Source organism: Ambystoma mexicanum, chromosome 8, assembly GCF_040938575.1.
Source record: "Ambystoma mexicanum isolate Mex_15411 chromosome 8, UKY_AmexF1_1, whole genome shotgun sequence".
Lineage (NCBI taxonomy): Eukaryota > Metazoa > Chordata > Amphibia > Caudata > Ambystomatidae > Ambystoma > Ambystoma mexicanum.
The window spans coordinates 1041440261-1041462123 of NC_090929.1; the positions used below are offsets into that span (position 1 = coordinate 1041440261).

Sequence of the window (21863 nt, forward strand, 5' to 3'; positions counted from 1 at the left end):
GGCAGATTGTGCCAGTAAACACCTTCACTAAGGAGGTGGCCTTAGTTAGCCCACCAATCACAACAGGAAGCACACAAAGATTTGAATGGCCAGTCAATCAGGAATGGAAAGAAAGAAAAAAAACATGCAAGGACTCCCACACAGGATGTAGATTGAGATGCCTGTGTAACATCCAAAACAGTTTGTGGGCTCAGAATGAGCCTAAATCAACAAATCGGCAATGTTGGCATGCCATAAAGACAAATAAATGCCACAATACAAAATGCTGGGCTAAATAAAGATGTGTTAGTACCCCAATGGTTACTATATATGTGTCTTTGACTAATGATGCAGTCAGTGGCAACAATCCTGGGATGATCAAATAACTAATTTACAGCTGCCACTAGCCTACTCGACAACACACTTTTAGGGTGCTAGAATTACCTTGTTATCAAAATGGGGCAATTAAAAGCCCCCCTCTCCCATGCTAGCCAAGGAGGGGTAGTAAGGGCAGCACATCAAAAAAAGGGTTTGCCATGACTGATCATTTGGAAGTCCTACTCTAAAAAGTAAACAAAACTTTGCAAGTCAGCTAAATATTTATGGGACCCACAAAGTTAGGCAAAAAGAACTCTGCCAATTGAAATTCTACCTCAACAATCGAAGGCAAGCAGAGTGGTGGGGACTCTCACAGTTAACTATCTTCAAGAAGTAATGACCCCTGCAGTCAATGCATGGTTCTTCTTAACTTGAGACATCAGCAGCTCCTAGGTACCAGTGGTTCAACAAGGGGCTCAAGTACACAGAGGAAGATCTTTAAGCAAAGACAGCTGTGGGGCCACTGATGATGTGCCAAAAAAGATTAAATGCTGCTGGAACTGGGATCAGTAAAGCTTTTCAGATCTTTGAAGGCACAGCATAGGTGTCATAGAATGCAGTGTGTCCAGCAGAGGTGGTTCACACATACTCATTAACATACTGATGTTACTTTGAGTTGCAGCTTAGTTCGCTTTGTTCGGGTAGCGATGCTGGTCTCTAATTCGGTCAGATGCCGTGCCCTTGCAATCTGGTACCATTTGCCTGGTGCACACAGAGAACAGAAATTCTTTCCTGGGAACAGGCGCTACTCGAAGGTTTGTAACTCACCTCAATCTACCAGCTCAAGGGAAGGGATAGTCTATGTTCTGTTCCTTCTGGTGGGTATAACATCAGTGTCCACAGATATGAGACACTGCTTCACCAGTGAGAAGAGTAAAGAAACCAACAGTCGCCTTCATGATTACTCTTCACTTGGGATTCTACTGTGCTTTGTGACTCTCTGGTTCTACAAGCCAAGGGAAGAGACCCTGCTCATTTAATTACTAATGGGGCTAGGAAGGGACCCCAAGCCCAAATCACATTGTTACAGCCATTCTAACATTCTAGAGGCCACCCAGTTAGTGTGGGACAGCAATTTTAACTTCCCATGCTTTCTTGTGTGGATTCAGGCTTAAAACCAAGACATCCAGAGTCAGGGCACATCTGGCTCTTGTAACAGTAGCCCCCAGAGACATGCAGTAGCTATAACCAAATAGGCTAAGTCCCACATCTGATTCACTCGCTTGAAGGAGTAAGGTCTGTCAAAAGGACTTGGTACTGAATTTAAACAGGGTTTCCCTAAGGACAACCATGGAATACAATAGTAGACGCCTACTAATGCTAACCCCCCCGCCCCCAATCCAGTGAATCCCGCACCGGCGACACAAAGAAACTTGCACAGGGAAACGGGTGTACCCTGAATCGGAGGGATTTTGGATTTCACAGACCACAATCCGCATTAATGTCTTTGATGGGGACTCGTCAGAAGTCACATTAACTGGGTAGGAAAAATGGAAAATAAACAAGGGCCCCAAGCCAGAGAGGTATGTAGGGACCTTCTGTCACAAAATGTATAGAGTGTAAATAAACTGTCCCATAAAGCTGGACTGCAAACTTGTTCCATGCATATAAGTTCTTTATGAACACTAATCGGCGTGCATGACTACAGGTCGGGGTGTTGTGGGGCCCAAAGCTGGCCCAGATATGCATAGACACACGCAGTCTACCTGCAGATAGTGGCAATCACATCTGGCCACAAGAGGCATTCAGTGTACTGTAATTAACCAGACCAGTGCATGCGTAGAACCAGCATTTGTAGGGGGCAGTAAAGCTAGCGTGCATGGTCCATGCTGCCGAGTTAATACAAAAGCAGGATCTGGAAGACTGGACTCAACTCCTTTCTCAGATTCCTGTGCATGCAAACAGGTCATCGCAACAAGTAAGAGCCATCAAGGAGTGGGCAAAGGTAGAGATGAGCCAGAGTCTGTAAAAATAAACCATAAGTGAATGATAGTATGGCAAGCGTCGGTATGTGTCTGCGTGCAGAACAGTTTGAGAGAGAGACCTAGTGCGAGATACTCTGTGCATCACACAATGTGTGCGTGATACAGTGTATGCAGACTACTTGGAAAGTAGTGTGGGCATGCAGCATCTGGGAGGAGGAGGGGTTTGGGGTGAGAGAGTGAGGTATTATGGATACAGTTTGAAAGTAGCATAACAATTTTCTAGGTGCAATATAGAAAGTAGCGAGCTGTGTGCTTTACCAGGGAACAGTTGAAACAGTCTACTGTTTTGATTGTTCTGCCCGTGCCCATCTCCATATAAGAATATGAGCAGGACCAATTTTAAGTGCTGTAGTTAATTCTGTGAACTTGGCCTAGTAAATTTGCAGGCCAACTAACATAATGATAACAATTGCTGAGATTGAGCTACATGCATAGGGTGTGGCAAAAAAGAAGAGACATGCTAAACACTATTCGATGAAGTGCCTTCCTTAATTCTTTTTGCTACGGATTTTTCATCTGGTTTAATACTTCCGGGCCAACCAAGCAATCATGATCCTCTATACCAAACCCTACCCCCTCTGCCAAATGTAATTTTGATGCTTTATTAAGCTTGCCCCTTAGTTCCACATCCCACTTTCTTTCAGCATTCTTGCCCCTTCCAAGTCTTTATTTCAGTCACTGGAAAAACAGCCAGAGCCCCAGTAAAGTAAGAACATGCATCATAATACATCTCAAACAGTGCTTATTTTACAAGCAGTGCCATTTTGAAACTATTCCTGCTCATTGCATACACCATCTTCTCAACACTGTGGAGTCCGGTAAAAATAAAAATAAATACAAGACACCAATGGGCTGTACTCACCATAGAATGACAACTGTGTATTGCTTTGGTTTTGTTCAATTACCAATAAATGACTTTCCTAAATATTGTTGGGCTAATTATGTTGAGATCTTTGATTATCCCTCCCTGCCACCTTCCTCCGTTACAACGATACAACCGTAGCCAGACACACACAAAGTTGACCCTCCACTTAAATGCCATTTGTCCACCAAATTCCGTTCCAAGAGTTTGAGTGTTTGGTCAGGCCATCCAAAAAGCTCACAGGTACTGAAGGCACTCTCCATCAGTTAACACCCTGTTCAACTGCAAAGTGTGCATGAACATCATCCTTATACAACTTCTCCTGGTGCATACATAAACTTCACAAAATTAAATGCGTATCCCTCCCTCACCAGTTTCTAGTATTATTTACAGATTAGAGAAGTGTGTCCAAAAAACCAGGTTCTAGCCACACCTCTTCCCACCTCAAGCATGTATTTTAATACTATATAAAATAACATTAACTGCTTTACTGGGTGTCTGTTAGGAAAGATCGCTTTTAGCAACTTTCCCTCCATATTCTATGCCTTTTGTTTTTCACACTGGCCTGACTTTTTACCGTGAATGAAGCCTTCAGCTTCACTCCACTGGGCTTTTGCTCACATGTTATGGGGACACCGACTAGTCCTTCAGGCTGTCGGTACTGAGAAACTAGGTTTCCCTTAGTCTTTTGACTTTGTTGGTAACTTTTTATCATTGCACAATGCATCTTACAATGCAATGGGGGTTTCTTTTTATGACCCTACACTAGGCTCAAAAGGATTTATTTGGTTACTTAAGATGTGCTAAAGGATAAACTGGTGGCAGCAGTTACTTTTTCATACTTTTTACTGGACTACATATTAGCCTTACCGGTTTACTGTGTTTTGCGACTAACAGTGACTGGGATGCTAACATGGCTGTGCCACAAGATTTTTAATTTGTTCCTTGGCCAGCTTCCCCTTCAGCCTTCTTCCTAACCTGCCAGGTCAGGAAAATCCTTCAATGGCCATGCACTGCCCTGGACAATCCTGGCTTTTTGCAGTCTAGTGCACAGCTTGGGTGTGGGGTCCCAGGAAATGGGTGGGGACTATCTGGTCCCAATCCACATACTGGCGCCTCAATGCCTGGTATGCATGCTTGCATGAAACCCATTGTGGTCCCTGACTGACAAATGCTGGTGTGCATGTGTGGGGCAGATCTTGCCATTGGAGGGCTGAGACTGATCACTCACCAGTGTCCTACAGCCATTACAACAGATCAGAAGAGAAGCCAGGTTCCTGTGTGGCTGTGAAGACAGAAGGAAGACCTGTAGACGATCCCTGATCAGGCTTGCGCCAGCTCTTGCTGAAGTCCCAGTGAAGCCCTGTCGAGCTGCCGATCCAAGAAGACCCTCGTCGGTGCATAAACCCTCCGGACCAGTGGGAACAACTGGTGGCAACATCTCCTGGTGCCCAAGTCAATTGAAGTCTTCGGAAGTCTCCCAAGGCCATCCAGTGGGCTGACCAACTACGAAATTGGGATACTGCGATAGGCGTGTCGTGGTTCCGCGTCTTGGTTTGGAACTTTGGGGACACCCGGCTTGTCCTATAGAAGTCGTCTCTGCCAAATGTTGGCAATCCAACATCCAAGGGACCCAAAATATATAGCAGACTATGACTGTGACAACTGTCTTCGATTGTCGCCCTGCAATGGTGACTGTCGTTAGAAACCGCTTTCCCGCATCCAGTCGTGTGCCGAGAGGGGTCCTGCACCAGACTGAGTTGCATTCTTCTACTGGAACACGTTGCACCATGCATCTGTGGCCAACTGGAGACTCACTCGAGCCTGCAACTCCTGGGCACCGAGGTCTGGAAGAAATGGCAGGAAACGCATCCGTCCCAAGAGAAACCGGAGTACAGGGGGTGAGTTGAAGTTGTAATTACCAGAACCCTCATCTCCCCTTTTAAAGGTTTTCCTAACCTTTGAAACTCATATTAATTTGGCTTTGCCATCGCTTATTCACGCAAGCACTCCGAAAGCTGGGGACAGTTTTATTCATCAGAATACTAACTTATCTAACTTTTAGACCCATCTGCATGTCCCAAGGAACCCACTAACTCCCCAATTTACAAAACAGTAAACATTGGGGTCAAGGCACCATACACATTGGGATTAAACTTTCAGGTATTGGGGGGTGGGGTTTGGGCAGGGGGGGTTATTGGATTGTTCTGCACCAACTACAGTGACTGTATATATGTTGTATGGTATTTTAGCATTGCTTGATTATATTATTGGCTAGTAGTTGTGTGTTTTCTGGGCCTATAATAAATGTGTTATTTTTATAACAAAGTGTAATCCTCGACTCTGTGTGGACTCATTGTGGACCCTTGACCCCACTCACCTCTCCTGAGATTTAGCCTTGGCCTCTCTCCATGGCATCCTAAACATCTGTCCACCAGGCCAGAGTTTAGAAATCCATTCACACAGTGTCTAACGCAAAACAAGATTTTGTGCAGCCCCTTTCTCTACGAAGTGGGGCTAGGAAAGTGTTGCATTCACTTACAGTACAAATATGAACTAAACACTGTTATAGTAGGCAATTATTGCATGGATACCACAACTCTTTCCCAAATAGTTCCATATTTATATCAGGCGATTAATGGATACCTTTGGCAGATTTGAGTTGAACTATCACTGCTAGGCAGGCACACAAATGTATGACATATAAAAATCCCCTTCCGAAGTTAGTCGCATAATGGAATGTGCCAATGCCATAATAATCTGGATGCTTGTAAGACTATAGTGATAGCCAATCAGTTTGGGCCCTAAGGTGTCCTCGTGCAATATAGAGGACATTATTTTCTCAGTGGAAGAAGTTCTGCTGGCTATGATACGACATAAGTCATTTATAACGTGCATGTACACAAGCATTTCTAGGTGCAACAAGACAAGGGAGGGAAGACAGGGACAACAAAACAATTTTACTAGGACTTGTGCATTCAGATTGTGCAAGTGTGAAACACAAAAGTGCAGGTGGGGAGGGAAGGGCGAAGTGTAATCAGGGCAGCACGGCTCTCGGTAAGTGCAAGGAGGCAGGGGTCTGTAGGGTTCCAGATACAGCCCATAAGTGCACGGTAGGCCTGGTTGCACTGCAGGGGCTACTGGTCAAGGGGGAGCCTGGTACCAGTGAGACGGAGGGTAGCCAGGCAACAAGTCAGCGCAGCATACATATTGGTCAGCAGGGGAGCGAGAGAAAGCAGAAGAAAAAGGGAAGGTCTTTAGCTGCTTCCAGAACTTGAGGTGGCCCGGCTCAAGTTTGAGAGTGGCAGGGAGGCCATTCCAAAGGGAGGCACCTGCAGAGGAGAGAGATCTACCCCCCCCCCCACTCTGCCTGGAGAAGCGTATATGACCCTCAGAGTGTTGGAGGTGGCTGAGCAGACGGCTTGAGAAGGAAGGTGTTTAGGAAGAGAGAGTTGGATGTAGTGCAGGCCACAGCCCTAGAAAGCCTTGTAGACGATGCAGAGGGTCTTGAACTTGATCCTTGCAGCCAGTGGAGAGATGTCAGGGCTGGCGAGTTACGGTCCCTGGGATGGAGACCAAGGACAAGTTTTGCAGTCCTGTTCTGGGTTAGTTGCAGAGGGCAGAGAGTAGAGGAAGACAGATTGAGAAAGAGGCTGTTGCAGTAGTCCAGCTTTGAGAGAACCAGGGCTCTGAAGACAGTGAGTTTCTGGGGGAAAGAGGAAAGAAAGAATACCTCTGAGGCGGTGCAGCTGGTAGTGGGACTTTGTGGCAAGGTCTGTGATGTGAAGAGAGAAAGGGAGAGTGGAGTAGAAGATGTCACAAAGGTTTTTAGTTTTACAGGAATGCAAAGGAGGAGGGCCGGACAGAGATGGAAAGCGAGAGCAGGGGTCCAATGAGAAGAATCTCAGTCTTACCGGCATTAAGGCAGAGATAGTTGGAGGCGCACCACTCCTGAATCGCAGCTAGGCAGTCAGGAATGAGCGAGAGAGGAGGCCGAAGGTAGTCTGAAGGAGAGCTGCATGTTACCCACTTAACACTGAAAGTTAGAGTAGAAGGCAGAGATAAGATGGGCCAAAGGGTCCAGGTAGACAATGAAAAGCCAGGGTGAGAGGCTATAGCCCTGGAGAACACCACATGTGGAGAGAGAGGACCCAAGCTGGACCTAGGAGCGTCGGTCCAGGAGGAAGGAGGTCAAACAAGTCAGGGTTGTGATGGCCAGTGAGCTGAGAGCCCTGTGGATAACCTGCTTACAATGGATGGGGATGCAGAATAACTGACACCAAATAATCAAATCAACTCAGGAAGATGGCAAAGTTCACGGTTTTAATATCAATTGTCTAACACAGGGAGTTACAACAGACATCAACGGACGTTCGCTTGAGCTCTCAGTACATTTAAAAAAAAACCTCATCTTTGTAGTAAAAGTTAATCATACGCGACGTCACACTACGTGGCAAATGAGAAAAACCTACAAGGAGTTATGATAGGCTCAAGGGGAACATCTAAGTATACTTTCTATGAGGGGTGGGATTGCGATTGGGTGTCTGTCTGGTGGACAACTTATGCCTAACTCTAAAGCAAGTAACCTTCAACACTATTAAGTACACAGTATATCATTGGCTCACAAACTATAAGGTCCTTCGTTAAATGGCCCTCTATGATTGGTTGGCACGCGTGTGCCATGTCTAGTACACTTAGCAGCAGGCAAGCTCAAACCCAGGTGTCAGGAGGTGGGCTTGACTTCACCTCCTCACCCAATTAGCCCAACGTCTCATCACCAATGCCTTCTGCCATGAAGATTCTCTTGGCCTTGCAGAGTATTCTAGTCTCTGGGAATATAAGGGAGTGCGAAAATGCACTATCCTTGTTCTTGAACTCCAAGCTCAACTCTATTTCCATCCTTGGCTCGCGTGACAGGAGACCACGATTTGGTCCATTTTGCAGCAATTAAATGTTTTAAATAAAACTTGCCACGCTTGGAGTTCTTTCTTAGCACCTTAACAAGGGATGGTTCAGCTTTGCACGTTCACCGCCTTCAAGAATAGATAACTGGCCTTAGCTGCTTTAACTTTGACACCCGGCCAAACAGCCTCGCCATTCATGTCCACGATCTCAGCTAATTCTTACTGCGAGACAGCTTTCGGCCTTTCCTCTCCATAGGTCCGGGCTTACTAAATTCATGACACCGATATCCAGCTGCTCTACAATAGCAACTCTGCCTGCAGTTTATTCACTACTAATAGACAGCTTCGAAGATTACTTAATCTGCTTGCGTTACAGCATCTGTACAGTTATTTAATGGTTTGCATTTTCTGCAGTGCTCTTCACACGTGCAACCTTTTCTTCGCATATGAAAGTTTACTCGATTCTTAACTTCGTCATCAGTTTCTATATGGTCCATATGTTGTCTTCAGCCAATCTTCTCAGGGCATCACCTGTGTCTCTTGTGACGTAACCAGCTCCTCTTTCACTCTTTTTCATATTCCTTCAGGGAGTTCCTCCCTCAGATTGTTGTCTCTTTGGGAATACATCTGATAGGATCTGAATACATCTGATTCTCCCGCTGCCCCATTCCTACCCCTCTTATCCCTAAAATCTACCCCCTCCTTATACCCTATGTCACCTCCTTTTTTAACATTGCCTCACGACTTCCACTTTTCCTACTCCTTTTAAAAACGCGACTATCATCCCTATTCTCAAAAACCTTCTGCTAATCCCCATCTTGCTTCCAATTATCGCCCCAGCTCTCTCCTACCCTTCCTCTCCAAAATTCTCAAACGCATTGTCTATTCTCAACTCTCTTCCTTCATCTCGAACCACTCCCTCCTTCCCTCTACCCAATCCTGCTTCCGCCCTCTACACGCCACTGAAACTGCCCTCATCTCTGTTCTTAACTTTCTCCTTTCTGCATGCTCCTCTAAGCACTCCTCCATTCTTATTCTCCTTGATCTCTCTGCTGCTTTTGATACTGTTGACCATCCTCTTCTCCTCAACTCCCTCTCCTCATTTGGCCTCAAAGACACTGTTCTCAACTGGCTCTCCTCTCATCTCTCCAACTGAACCTTTTCGGTCTCCTGGGGTGGCTCCACCTCTCCCACATATCCTCTCAACCATGGAGTCCCACATGGTTCTGTCCTTGGCCCCTTTCTTTTCTTGCTCTACGCTTCCTTCTCATCTCCCATCATCTCCTCATTTGGTATCTCGCACCATTTCTACCCTGATGGTACCCAGCTTTTCCTCTCCTTCTCCTCCTCCTCTCCCAACATTCACAATACTCTCATCTTGCCTTTCTCCTATTAAATCTTGGATGTCCTCTCACTTCCTTACTCTTAATGCTGACAAAACTCAACTCCTTTTCTTCCCTGCCAACGCTCTCCCCCCCTCACCCCTTCCCCCTTTCGTTCCCTTTCCCCCCTCCCAACTCTCCTTCTCGCCCCATGCCCATAACCTTGGTCTTCATATTGACCCTCACCTCTCTCTATCTCACCACATTCTTTTACTGCCAAGTCTTGTCGCTTTCACCTTTACAACATTCGTAAAATATGACCCCCTCGTAACCTTTCATGCTACTAAACTCTTAATTACCTCCCTCATCTTCTCCAGACTTTGCTACTGTTACTCCCTTTTCTTTGGACTCCCCTCCTCTCACCTCTCCCCACTCAAATCTGTCTACCACTCTGCCATCCGCTTCCTCTGCCTTCTCGCACCTCTTGACTCCATCACCTCTACTCTTGGCTGGCTCTCTTTTCACTCCCAGCTCAAATTCAAGTTCCTCGGTCTTGTTTTCAAATCCCTCTATGGTGTTACCCCCTTCACCTTTGCTCCCTTCTTACCTTCTATACCCCTTCTCGTTCTCTCCTATCTGCTAATCTTTTCCTACTCTCTCCTCCTCCACCACCACCACCACCACCACCACCCTGCGCCCCCTTCCGCTTCCGCTCTTTCCAACTCCTCGCTCTCTTCCACTGGAACCGCCTCCCCCTCCGCTCTTCTCCCTCCTAACCTTCCATTTGCTCTTCCCTAAAATCTTATCAATTCCCCTCCATAACACCTTTTGCCTCCTTTCCTACTCCTCCCACCGCCTCATCTCTTACTCCTGCACTTCCTTACCCTCTCCATCATCTCTACTCCCTTCTACCCTACCTTCGGCTCTTATCTAGTCTTATTCTTTCCTCTCTTCTTCCTCAAACCTTCTCACCTTCCCTCTTCTGCTACTACCTCCACTCATACCTCCCATTCCCTCTCATGCCTCTGTCCCTCTCCACTACCTCCTTACATCAGCAATAATGTAAATTGTTCCTCGCACTGTTTGAGTTGTGATTCAATTACCAGCTTATGCTTGTACTTTTTTCTTGTTCTCATGTAAAGCACTTTGGATTAAAGGGCTATATAAAGTCAAAATACAAATAGGGTTTTCTCAACGGGTACCTTCTTTTGAATATTCTCTGGGGTATGGTCACAACTGCTGGTGTCAAGCATGGCACGATCTCAGGCTTCCAACATACAGGAGGTGGGAGGGCGGGACTTCCAGCAGAGGCATTCAGCTTCTCCTCTACACCAGGTTCTCACGGAGACGAATGATCAGGATGGCATGATTGAGTGTCAAAAGCAGAGGAAAGATCGAGGATGAGGACAGAAGGAAGTCTAGAATCGAGATTAGTGAACAGATCTTTATGGGTGTTCAGGAGAACAGTTTCCATGCCTCTGGCTGCTTTGAAGTCAGACTGATGGCCATGGAGACAACCAACAGATTCATTGTGGTGAGTAAGATGCGAGATGGCCAGCTTTTCCAGGAGTTTGCCCAGGAAAGGAGTGATAGAGATCGGGCGGTAGTGTGCCAGACAGGAAGGATCGGCAGAAGGCTTGTTCAGGAGGAGGTGCACAAGGAAGTGCTTGAGGGGAGAGGGGAAATGTCCAGTGGCAAATGATTGATTGCAGAAATCGACCAAGGCTGGAGCAAGGGTGTCAATGTGGTCCTTGACGGTTCTGGAATAGCAGGGGAGCGCCTGCGTCAACAAAACTTTCACAGATCAGACTTGTCTAGAAACATCGTCAGGAGTGGTCGGAGCGAAAGAGGAGAAAGTAGGATGAGAGGGAAAGGTGGCCAGAGGGGGCCAAGAGCGGCAGAGGAAGAGAAGAGCGGAGTTTTAGTGGTGAAGTGAGAAGCCAGAGGCATACAGAGGGCCTGGGAGGGAATAGGAGAGGTGGTGACTGCAGAAGGGTTGGCCAGCTCCTTGCAAATTTTAAAGAGTTTGGCTGTGTTAAGAGGCCGCAGAGATGCAGGCTTGGATGTGGGCTCCCTTTGTCAGGACAGAATCTGAATTGCCGTTGGAGCAGCCGGCAGGCCAGTTTGTCAGAGGATGCACCTGACGCCCTCCACTTCCTCTCAGCCACCCTACACTTGCGTTTCAGGGTGGTCGAGATCTGAGTCATACCAAGAGCTGCACTTGGAGGTAGGCTTCAGACGGATTCTCATGACGGGCAAGAACATCCAGAGTGCTGGAGAAGAAAGAAGCAGGCTAGAGAGGGCCGTGTCATTAACAATCAAGGTAGGACCAGGGCCCCTGGCCCAGATAATGTCCCTGCAAATTTGTTTATAGCATGTTTTGACTCTGGATTTAATGCTGTTTGTGCTGGAGGCCCTATTCCCGCCTTCTGGTCTTGTGCATTGATCTGGCCAATATACAAAAAGGGACCAAGAGAACATCCAGCGTCCTATACACTGCTTTCCTCGTTAGACTCAGTATTCAAGATCGTCGGACAGGCTATTTTAGGGAGAATAGAGTCTTGTGTCCAGAGTTCAAAAATGTTTTCCACTATTCAGTTGGGCTTCAGGCCAGGTCTGGGAACAGCAGAGCAGGCCCTGAATCCTTATGTGGTAATAGGCTTCTCCTTTACAAACAGGGAGTGTGCTATCATTTTGGCTTTCATGGATCGCATTACAGTGTTTGATCAGGTCAACCATGTCAGGTTGTGGAGTGAACTCCTGTGCATGAATTTCCCTGGTGCATTGGTGGACCTAATGGAGAGCTTGCACTTCTCTACAGTGGCTCAAGTTATGAGCGGAGGTGGTGGGCAACGCACCCCTACTTTCCAGGAGGAATGTATCCTAGCTCCCTTGCTTTTCTGTCTTTATACCAATTAGCTTATAAGCACATCTATTGAAATCTTCCTCTGACTTCCCTAGACTGGGCAACAGAATTTTGCCTTTACTTGCCTATGCTGACGATACAGTCTTTTTATCCTGCACCCACAGATCATTACAACGCTTGGTAAAGGATTATTCCTGCTTTATGGACACTCTAGGGCTTAAGATAAATGCCTAGAAATCGGCATTTATGGTTTGGTGTGGGAGGAAACGCCCTCTAGGGCTTTCAGCTATCTCCTGCAAACGTGAACCAATCCCAAAAGTGAATCCTTTTGACTATCTGGGGGTGAGATGTGTGCCTCTTCCCCAAAATTTGCAGAACATTGAGAAGCAGTCATCAAGATTTAAGCAGGCAATTGTGGGGCTAACCAGAGCTTTGGGTTCGTTTAAAGCAAAGCCGATAGAATATGTACTGAAAGTTTACCATAGTAAAGCCGCTTCTGTGGCAAGATATGGTATGGAGCTGTGTGGCTTTGGCAATCTGGAGCCCATCGAACTGGCGGAGAACGATTTCTTTTAGAGCATTTTGGGGCTGCCTGGGTCTACCCCCAACTTTGCAGCTCATCAAGAGTTTGGCCACCAGTTTCTGGGTGATCTGGCTGCATCCTTACCGGCTAGCCATTGGCTCAGGATTTGTGAGAATACTAAAGCATTTTTGACGTAGGCATCAATGAGCTACTTGGTGTCTAAACACTTATTTAAAAATCCCATGGCTCAGATATGTAAAAATGAGGTTTGCCGAAGCGGGGGTGGATCACCGTTTTCATAGGCCAACTTTGCTGTCCTTGAGGGCTTCAAAGTCAGGGAGAATAAGAGTGCCCCTGACTTTGTCTCTCCTGGCCAGAATAGTGTCTCTGGAGCTCATGAAGCCAGCCATCAGGTCACATTTGATTATTAGGCCCTCCCCCCCCCCCCCCTCTTCAAAAATATCTGAGCCGGGCTAATCACTTGTCCCAACGCTTTCCGGTTTAAATGGTCCACTTCAACTGTATACATTTGAGAGCTGCGACGTTGGTTTTTTCCAAAGGGAGTGTGGATCAGTCATGTCCCTTACGTTAGGGTGTCTAATGAAGACCTGGCTCATTTTTTTTGTTGTACTTTTGCCCTACCTTTTTTAGGGATTAGGGAACAAACATTCAAGCCCATTTTGCAGGGCTGTGGCTTTCTATGTTAGGAGCCTGCATTAGATTATCTGTTACAGGCAGATTCGATTCAGGTGGGCTGGGCCGTTTTGACGTTCCTTAAGCGTGCCTTGTCATTAAGGGAACTTCTATTAAACACACTGTTCTTGATTTTATAGTTTTGTTTGGGAGCTTTTATGATGATTTTATTCTTTTAATGTTATAATGGATATTATGATGTAATTTGTTGTGTTTACTTGGTATGCTATGTTTTACCAAAACAATTTGAATGAACTCCAACTTAATCCCTCAAAAACTGAGGTTACTGTCCTTGGTCCAAAAATATTGACAGTGATTTTCATGCTACAACACTATGTCCAGCCATCTTTGACGTTCTAACCTCATTGTCTAACAGGGTAAAAAACCTACATTGTATACGGCAGGTATCTTTGAGCTGTAAAGCGCACACGACAGAGGGTTGGAGCGGTCTACTACCAACTTAAGCTATTAAAATCTGTCTCGCCATTTATTTCTGAATCGGACTGTCCCGTGTTTGTGGGGACAATGACCAATTCTAGACTGGACTACTGTGGCACTTCTCTTAGGGGCGTCAGCAATTGTTACATCAACTCCACGTTGCCCAGAACGCCTCAGTTAGACTAGTATATAGTCTTTCTAAATCTGCATCAGTTTCCAGTTATCGCAGGAAACTACATTGATTACCTGTCCAACAAAGAATCGAATTTAGAACTTACGACACCCTTCCATGGATATATTTATAGATTGGGCCTCTAACATCAATCTATCATACGATACGTTCTCTTTGCTCGACTCAGCAAAGTCTGCTGACTATTCCACCATCTCACTTCTTCCATCAGGGTGATCGAAGTTTTTCAATCAAAGGGCCCTGTTTGTGAAATGCATTGCCTTTCGACCTTCGGAAGACTTTCTCTGAATCTTTTTTGAAAAAAATTTAAAACCTACCTGTTCCTATACATTTCTGCCAATCACTGTACTAAGTTGTCTGGGAAAAATAGAAAAACATCCGTGCCTAGATACAGGTTTCTGCTTGGTTCCACTGGATGTGCGCAATACAAATGCAAAATCAAATCTACTCGCTTTTAGGAAAGCGGATATATTAACAAAACTCATTGCTATCCAGCTCATTATATAGTCTTGTTCGAGCAAATTCTAACCATCCATTGCTAACCAACAAACCCAACCATTTGATTCAGCATCATAATAAATCAGCATGGACACAGCTTGACAGGTACCATACCAGATCAAGCCACAGTGCCATTACCTGGCTGCCATTTTGGCTACAACATAAAGTGAATACATCCTTAAAAGGGAAAATTATTCATTACAAAAAGGCATGAATTGACAAAGAAAATTTGAGTTAACATTGATTCTCTGGAGGAGTCTAACCTGGCCTGACCAGTTTAAGGGCGTAAACAAAAGCTTCCACCGGGCATACCATTAATCTCTGGATCATTTCTAAAGTCTCTTATAGGAATGTGAATGAATGTTTACAATTCTGTACTGATGGCAACATTCATTCACCTCACCAGCCAGACAAATGTGAATAAAGTTTCAAACAATCAAAGTGAAAAATTAAGGTTAAAGGAAGATGGGGGTTATACTTTTGGAATTGTTCCCTTTTTTGACTGTCCTACATAGTGCAAAATATTAAATAATGATTTAAATAAGCTTTTGGACTGCACTACCTACTTCTCCGCAAATAAACACAAGATGTTTTACCTGCTGTTGCTGATTGCGAAGATCAGTTATTTCCTTCTGGCCCTCTGCATGTAGTCTCTTCAGTTCTTCGCTGGACTGCTGGAGATGATTGTGTTCACGCAGTAGCTGGACATTCTTCATTTTTAAGTTATCTGTGTCTTCTTTAAGCTGAGAGTGGTCACTTAACAGTCGACTGTGCAATGTGCTAGAATGTCAGATAACAGTGCATGTCTTAGTGAAATTAAATGCATCGCCAATCAATGGCCAATTCACATGTGTTCTTTAATAGTTTTTTCTTACATAGCTTTTTATCTCGAGCACGATAGAAATATGCCTTACCTGTAACAATCATTTTGTAACATGTGATTGGTCACACTAACAGGTGAGGGAGTTCACGTATACAACATCAGCAGGTCTCAACTCTAAAGGGTTGTAGATGACGATTAATTTGGATTTTCATGAATCTCAATGCCCAGACATTCATGGCACAGTATGAACCAAACGTCCTCAATGAATACGTATCTTGGGAATGTACTGTCCTTAAAGACAGATTTACTAATAACTTGTGAAAAATAGGATGTCACACTCATGTGAGGGGGGGGGGGGGTTTCCTTGGTTATTTCATAGACACAATCAGGGGGGTTTCTACAATTCTCTTAGGAGCCGAGCATTATTGGGAAAGGAATTCAGATGACAAGTAGAAAGCTGCTTCCTTTTACACTTGATCTTTATAGGCACCTGCATTTTAGGGTGCCTCAGTGACAAATTATCTTTGCTGGGTCCTCAAACACCAACCAATCTTCAATGGTTGTAGGAGCGCATGGAGGGATGCAGCAGCAGAGCAATTTAAACAGAATCTATGGATCAAGAATCCAGCCACAACCTTTCGGAATGGGGAACCTGTGTGTTAACTCCAGTGGAGAAACATGCTCCCTAGCAGTTTTCTTTGTGTAAAAGTTCCCCTCCACCCCCCAAGGATTTCATTTTGTAACAGGAATATAAAATGACAAGTAACAGTCATTGATTTGGACAGGTTACACAGGTTGTGAAATCAAAGATTGCATTTATTGAGAACCTCTATATGATAGGTCCTGTGGGCATAAATGTTATGTGATTGGGCATTTGCATAGCGCCTTTTACAATTGGTATGATCTCAACGCGCTGTGGGTTGAATGCCTCAGTGACAGTAGTCCAGGTCAGTGGAAAAAGTAGGGTGGCAAGTATGTGTGTGCACACGGTAGGTGTACGGCTATACCAGATTCGGTGGTGGGTAGCTGCATTCTAATGCTGGGAGTAGTGTGGAGGTTGGGCGAGACAAGTAGTATGTGTGCAGCTAGGCCGAATTGTCTTGGGTAGCCGCATTCTAGCAAAGGTGGTGCTTGTATATGAGATTATGTGTACAGCTAGTCCGATTCTTTCATGGGGGATAGCTGCGTTCTAAAGATTGTTGAGATGTGCATGGTGGTGTATAATTATGTGTGCACCTAGGCTGAAATTAATCATGAGGGATAGCCGCATTCTATCATTTATTGGTGCCAAGGAGTCAGCATAATGGTAGGTATGTGCGAGTATCCATGCAGCTGGAAGAGGTCCCATCTAAGTGCAACACATTTCCAACCCCCAAAACCATCTATGTGTGGTAGAGATAATACCCAACACACCTAACTGACCGTCTTATAGACTAATGAAAGAGCAGTGGAGAAAATGCTCCTAGATTCAAAGTACATGTACACAGCAAGATACACAGTAGTGGGGAAGAAAAGCACATGGATTCAAGAATGCAGCAGCAGGGAAAGTGTGCATGGAATTTAAAGTTACATGGATTCAACAGTGTAACAGAAGAACATGCACCTACAACGAAAACCAGCTACACACTAGGCTAGATGCAGATATGTAGAAGGTAGGTTATAGCAGTTGTAGGTAGATTTGCTAGTGGGTGCGCTCTGGCTCTACTAATATTATAATACGTGTAATGGTTCCAGCCTGCAGCGCCGTCAACACATGAAAGCTCTACCTCAGCCTCTGACAATGAGAAAGTTAATCTATGTATGGTTGGCGAGTCTCGCTTGGCCAGCAAAATATCTATTGCTCAGTATTGGGTATCTTTTTTGTGCGGAAATTCTGTTTGTTGATTTTACAGCATTCAGTATACAAACATTGCCATTAAAAGAGGGCATACAATAGCTTATACAATCATGGTACCTACGGGTCTCCCCTTTTTATCTTATTGGAAATACATGCATTATATTCTAGTTGGTATCCTCCCACTAGAAATACTGGTTATTCTCTGTGACAATAGTATAAACAGAACCAAACCCCATACCCCTTGGCCAACCGCGCCTATCCCTCCCACCACCCCCTATCTACTACTCATGTTCACACTTGCTTAAAAGGGTATGTCCATCTGGATAAGGGCCATGCATGGACGTCGCCATCGCTACTGAGCCCAGGTCATCGGGTGTACAGGGGGGCGTCATGCATCCTTAGTCTTCCTAATATTCCGATATGAATGGGTCCAGCAGTTCCCAGAGCATGTCTGCCCGCATGTTACTGCCTGGGTTCTGCCTATTATATGCAGCACATTCCAGTGTGCAAATCTTGGCCAGTAGACCGGTCTGCTGTAATTCGGAGGTCGGAGAGGTCGATTTCCAATGTATGCCGAAGTTTGTGGGCGGCGAAAAGCAGGATGCCTATGACCTTACAAATGAGTATCGGAATGCCAGCCTCTGTGGACAACCCCAAGCAGCACAGAATCCGGGGATAAAGATAAGTCAGATTCTGGAAAATGTGAGATCACCTGTTTATGTATGAGTCGCAAGTACATCTTCAGTTTTGTACAGGACCATAATAGGTGGCCCATAGTACCCATGTCCGTAAATCCACGCCAACAACTAGGGGAAGATATCAAACCCATCCTAAACAGTCTGGCAGGGGTGTAATATGTTCGCTGAATTATCTTGAATTGGATTTCCCTATTTCTAATGTTCACTGAAGTCCCCGGTATGGCTGAAAAGTAGTACTGTATATCTCACACATCAACAGTGAAGCAGAGGTCGGTGGACCAGGCCATCGCCAGAGCGATGTTCCCATCTACATTGTTCGGGATGCTCGAACTCAAGACATCTTGTCCTCACTCTCCTCCTATCAGCTCCCCTCCCCTATTCCCTGCTCTCCCTCTGGCCTTTCGGCAGCCACCCCTCCTCCCTCCTTCTCTGCCTTTCCCCTTTTTTCTGCTGATGAGGTTTCGAAACAAGTCCAATCTATGAAAGTCTCGTCAAAACAGGTTCACCCCTGTTCCTCCAAAACTATCAAGGACCACATCGACTCCCTGGCGCCTGCCTTGGCTGACTTCTGCAATCACTCCTTCGCCTCTGGAGTCTTCCCATCCCCCCCTCAAGCACTCCCTTGTGCACCCCCTTCTTAAGAAACCCTCCTCCGACCCCTCCTGCCCAGCTAACTATCGCCCAATCTCTATCACTCCCTTCCTGGGCAAGCTCCTGGAGAAACTCGCCATCTCCCAGCTTAATCTCCCTGCTGAATCTGTTGGTAGTCTTCATGACAGCTTCAGAGCTGCCAGAAGCACGGAAACTGCTCTCCTGAACATCGGTGAGGACCTGCTCTCTAACCTTGACTCCAACACCCCTTGTGTTCTCATCTTGCTCGACCTCTCTTCTGCCTTTGACACTGTTAACCACACCATCCTGCTCAACCGTCTCCGTGATAACCTGGGTATCACTGGTCAAGCTCTGGCATGGCTGTCCTCCTTCCTCTCCAATCGACCCTCCCAGGTCCAACTGGGTTCCTTCCTCTCTGACATCTTTTTCTCTACCTGTGGTGTCCCCCAGGGATCTAACCTCTCCCCCTGGCTGTTCAACCAGTATCTGGCACTTCTTGCTCACCGCATCGCCGCTCTCTGTCCCAACTTTCAGTGCTACGCGGATGATACCTAGCTCATTTTCAGGCTACCCTCGGCCTTCTCTTCCACTTCCCTCATCTCTGACCGTCTTTCTGCTATCCAGGAATGGTGTGCTGCCAACGACCTCTGCCTTAATGCCAGTAAGACTGAGATTCTACTTATCGGCACACCCACTCGCTCCTTCCCTGCAGCTCTCTGGCCGGCCTCCCTTGGCACTCTTCTTGCTCCTACCTGCACGGCGAAAAACCTCGGGGTCATCTTCGACTCCACACTCTCCTTCTCTCCTCACATCTCTGACGTCTCTAAGAAGTCACACTACCAGCTACACCTCCTCAGAGGTATCCTTCCTTTTCTCTCCTTCCCCCAGAAGCTCACTGTCTCCAGAGCTCTGGTTCTCTCTAGGCTGGACTACTGTAACAGCCTCTATCTAAATCTTCCCGCCTCTACTCTCGGCCCTTTGCAACTCATCCAGAACAGGACTGCGAGACTTGTCCTTGGCCTCAAGCCCAGGGACTGTATCTCTCCAGGACTGAAATCACTACACTGGCTCCCAGTGGCTGCAAGGATTAAGTTCAAAACCGTCTGCATTGTCCACAAGGCCTTCTGGGGCCTTGGGCCAAAATACCTGCAACTCTCTCTTCCTAAATATCTTCCTTCTCAAGCCCTTCGCTCATCCACCTCCAACTACCTCAGGGTCAGCCGCTTCAAGCAACGAGCTGAGGGTAGATCTCTCGCCGCAGCAGGGGCCTCCCTCTGGAACAGCCTTCCTGCCTCCCTGAAACTTGAGGAGAACCATCTCCGGTTCCAGAAGCACCTCAAAACCTTCCTCTTTGCCTCCGCTTTCTCTCCCTCTCGCCCCTGCTAAAATCACTGAACCTGCACTGAATCTGCAACTGAGCCACTCACTCACCGATCTCATGTCCTGGCCCAGCCACTCTTCCTTGCACTGCCTACATGCACCACGGGACTGTCTCTGTATCCTACAGCCCCTTCTCCCGGCACTTACCTTTGCACTTGCCACCAGCTGGCCCTATTTATCTCGTATTCTATTAACCATGTACCGCACTTTCCTTGCACTTGCCACCAGCTGGCCCTATTATTTATCTTGTATTCTACTAACCATGTACTGCACTTCCCCTCTCCCCTTGCCCTGCACTTTTCCCAGTCCCCTACCCTTGCACTTGCGCGATCTGAATGACACCTGGCCTAGTAGGATCATTGTCCGTCTCCCTTTGCCCCCCCCCGCCTCGTCGCGCCTTGAAACACTTGTGTATAGGCGCGTTACAAATGCCATATCATAGCAAAAAAGGTGCAGAGACTAAGGTAATCGTCTTGTTCCAATTCCAATTCGCATGGGGCTGGGGTAGTTTGACGGGAAGTGTCGGTAGTGTGTTATAATATTAAAAGGCACAGAGCGTCCTATACTGCAGCCAATGTCCGGCCTTGAGATCCAACAGTTGGCGACCGGCGTACAATGGTATTATTTGCAGGCCTTCGCGTAAATCCATAATCCTAACCTGCGACCACAGTGTGTCCTGTCAAGGGTGGAGCCTATGCTTCCCTCCAATTGCCATCAGTGTTCCCACACGCATCCATGTGGGCGCTACTTTAACGTCAATTCCCTGTTGAGAGTGTAATTTGTGTCATTGTGTTAGCGTCAAGTCCAATATAGGATGGGATTTGATGTGGGGTGGGAGCTGTCTTGGAGGAGTGGCTAAGATTTTGATGGGGATCTGGGGGGCCAGAAGGGTTAGTTCTATTCCCTTCCAGCTTGTGGTATCTCCCGCATTCAACCACCGTTTTGCCCAGCATATCTGTGCGGCCTGGTAATAACTCCTCCACAATGGGAAGGCCAAGTCCCCGTCCCCTTTGGAGGCAGTTAGAGTAGGTGTCCACATGTGGGGTTTTTTCCCCTGCCAGATTTTGCCCAATTAACTTATCCTGCCATCGGCCCGTTAACAGGTGTTGGACGTGCGGGACAGAGGTCGGGCTCTTACCGATATATAGAGCAAAAGGTTGTCCGCGTACAGCAAGACCCGATGTTCTTATTGTCCCTGTAGGAGGACTTCCCAGTGGGGGTCTGTGGGTAGCTTGATTGTGATCGGCTCAATAAATAGGGCGTGGAGTAAGGGAGAGCAGGCAGCCCTTTCCCGTGCCAGAGTGAAGGCCAAATGGTGCCGACGTCGTGCCGTTAGTGGTCACTGAGGCCGTCGGATCAGGTTGATCACGGCTGAGGGAAAGCCGTAATCTACGAGAACCAGAAACAAAGTCCCACTGGACCATATTGAATGCCTTCTCAGCGTCAATCACTAGGATCGCATCCCCTTGTTCCGGGTCATCGGCGATCTGTAACAATCTGCGTACGCTATCCCCAGAATGTCTTTTGCAGATAAAGCCAGTCTGGTCCCTGTATATTAGATGTGGGAGGACCACCTATTTTCTGCGCTAGACATTTCTTTGCATCAGAGTTTATGAGCGATATTGGCCAATACAAACTGCATTCGTCGGGGGTGGTCCTTTCTTATGGTATAATACTATATTTTCGGCTAACATCGACTGTAGCAGTCGGCCCCTTTGTGTTGCTCCGACAAAGACTCCTTCCAGCATGGCGGCGATATGGTCCACCATAGCTATCTAAAAATCTATCGGGATTCCAACCGGTCCAGAGGATTTACCCCATGAAAGGGAATGGATAGCTCGATCTACATCTGCCACTGAAATTGGGGTGGCAAGA

The 21863-nt window shown here is 46.5% G+C and overlaps 1 protein-coding gene across 9 annotated transcripts in view; it reads right to left on the minus strand.

Annotated features, from left to right (window-relative positions):
- The window catches only part of DLG5 (discs large MAGUK scaffold protein 5), a 1559980-nt gene that overhangs the window by 1274505 nt on the left and 263612 nt on the right, over nt 1–21863 (minus strand). For all 9 annotated transcript variants that reach the window (XM_069610999.1, XM_069611004.1, XM_069611003.1 and 6 more), the window contains one exon: nt 15235–15418. In XM_069610999.1, coding sequence (XP_069467100.1) covers nt 15235–15418 — 184 coding nt within the window. The remainder of the gene's footprint in view (nt 1–15234; nt 15419–21863) is intronic.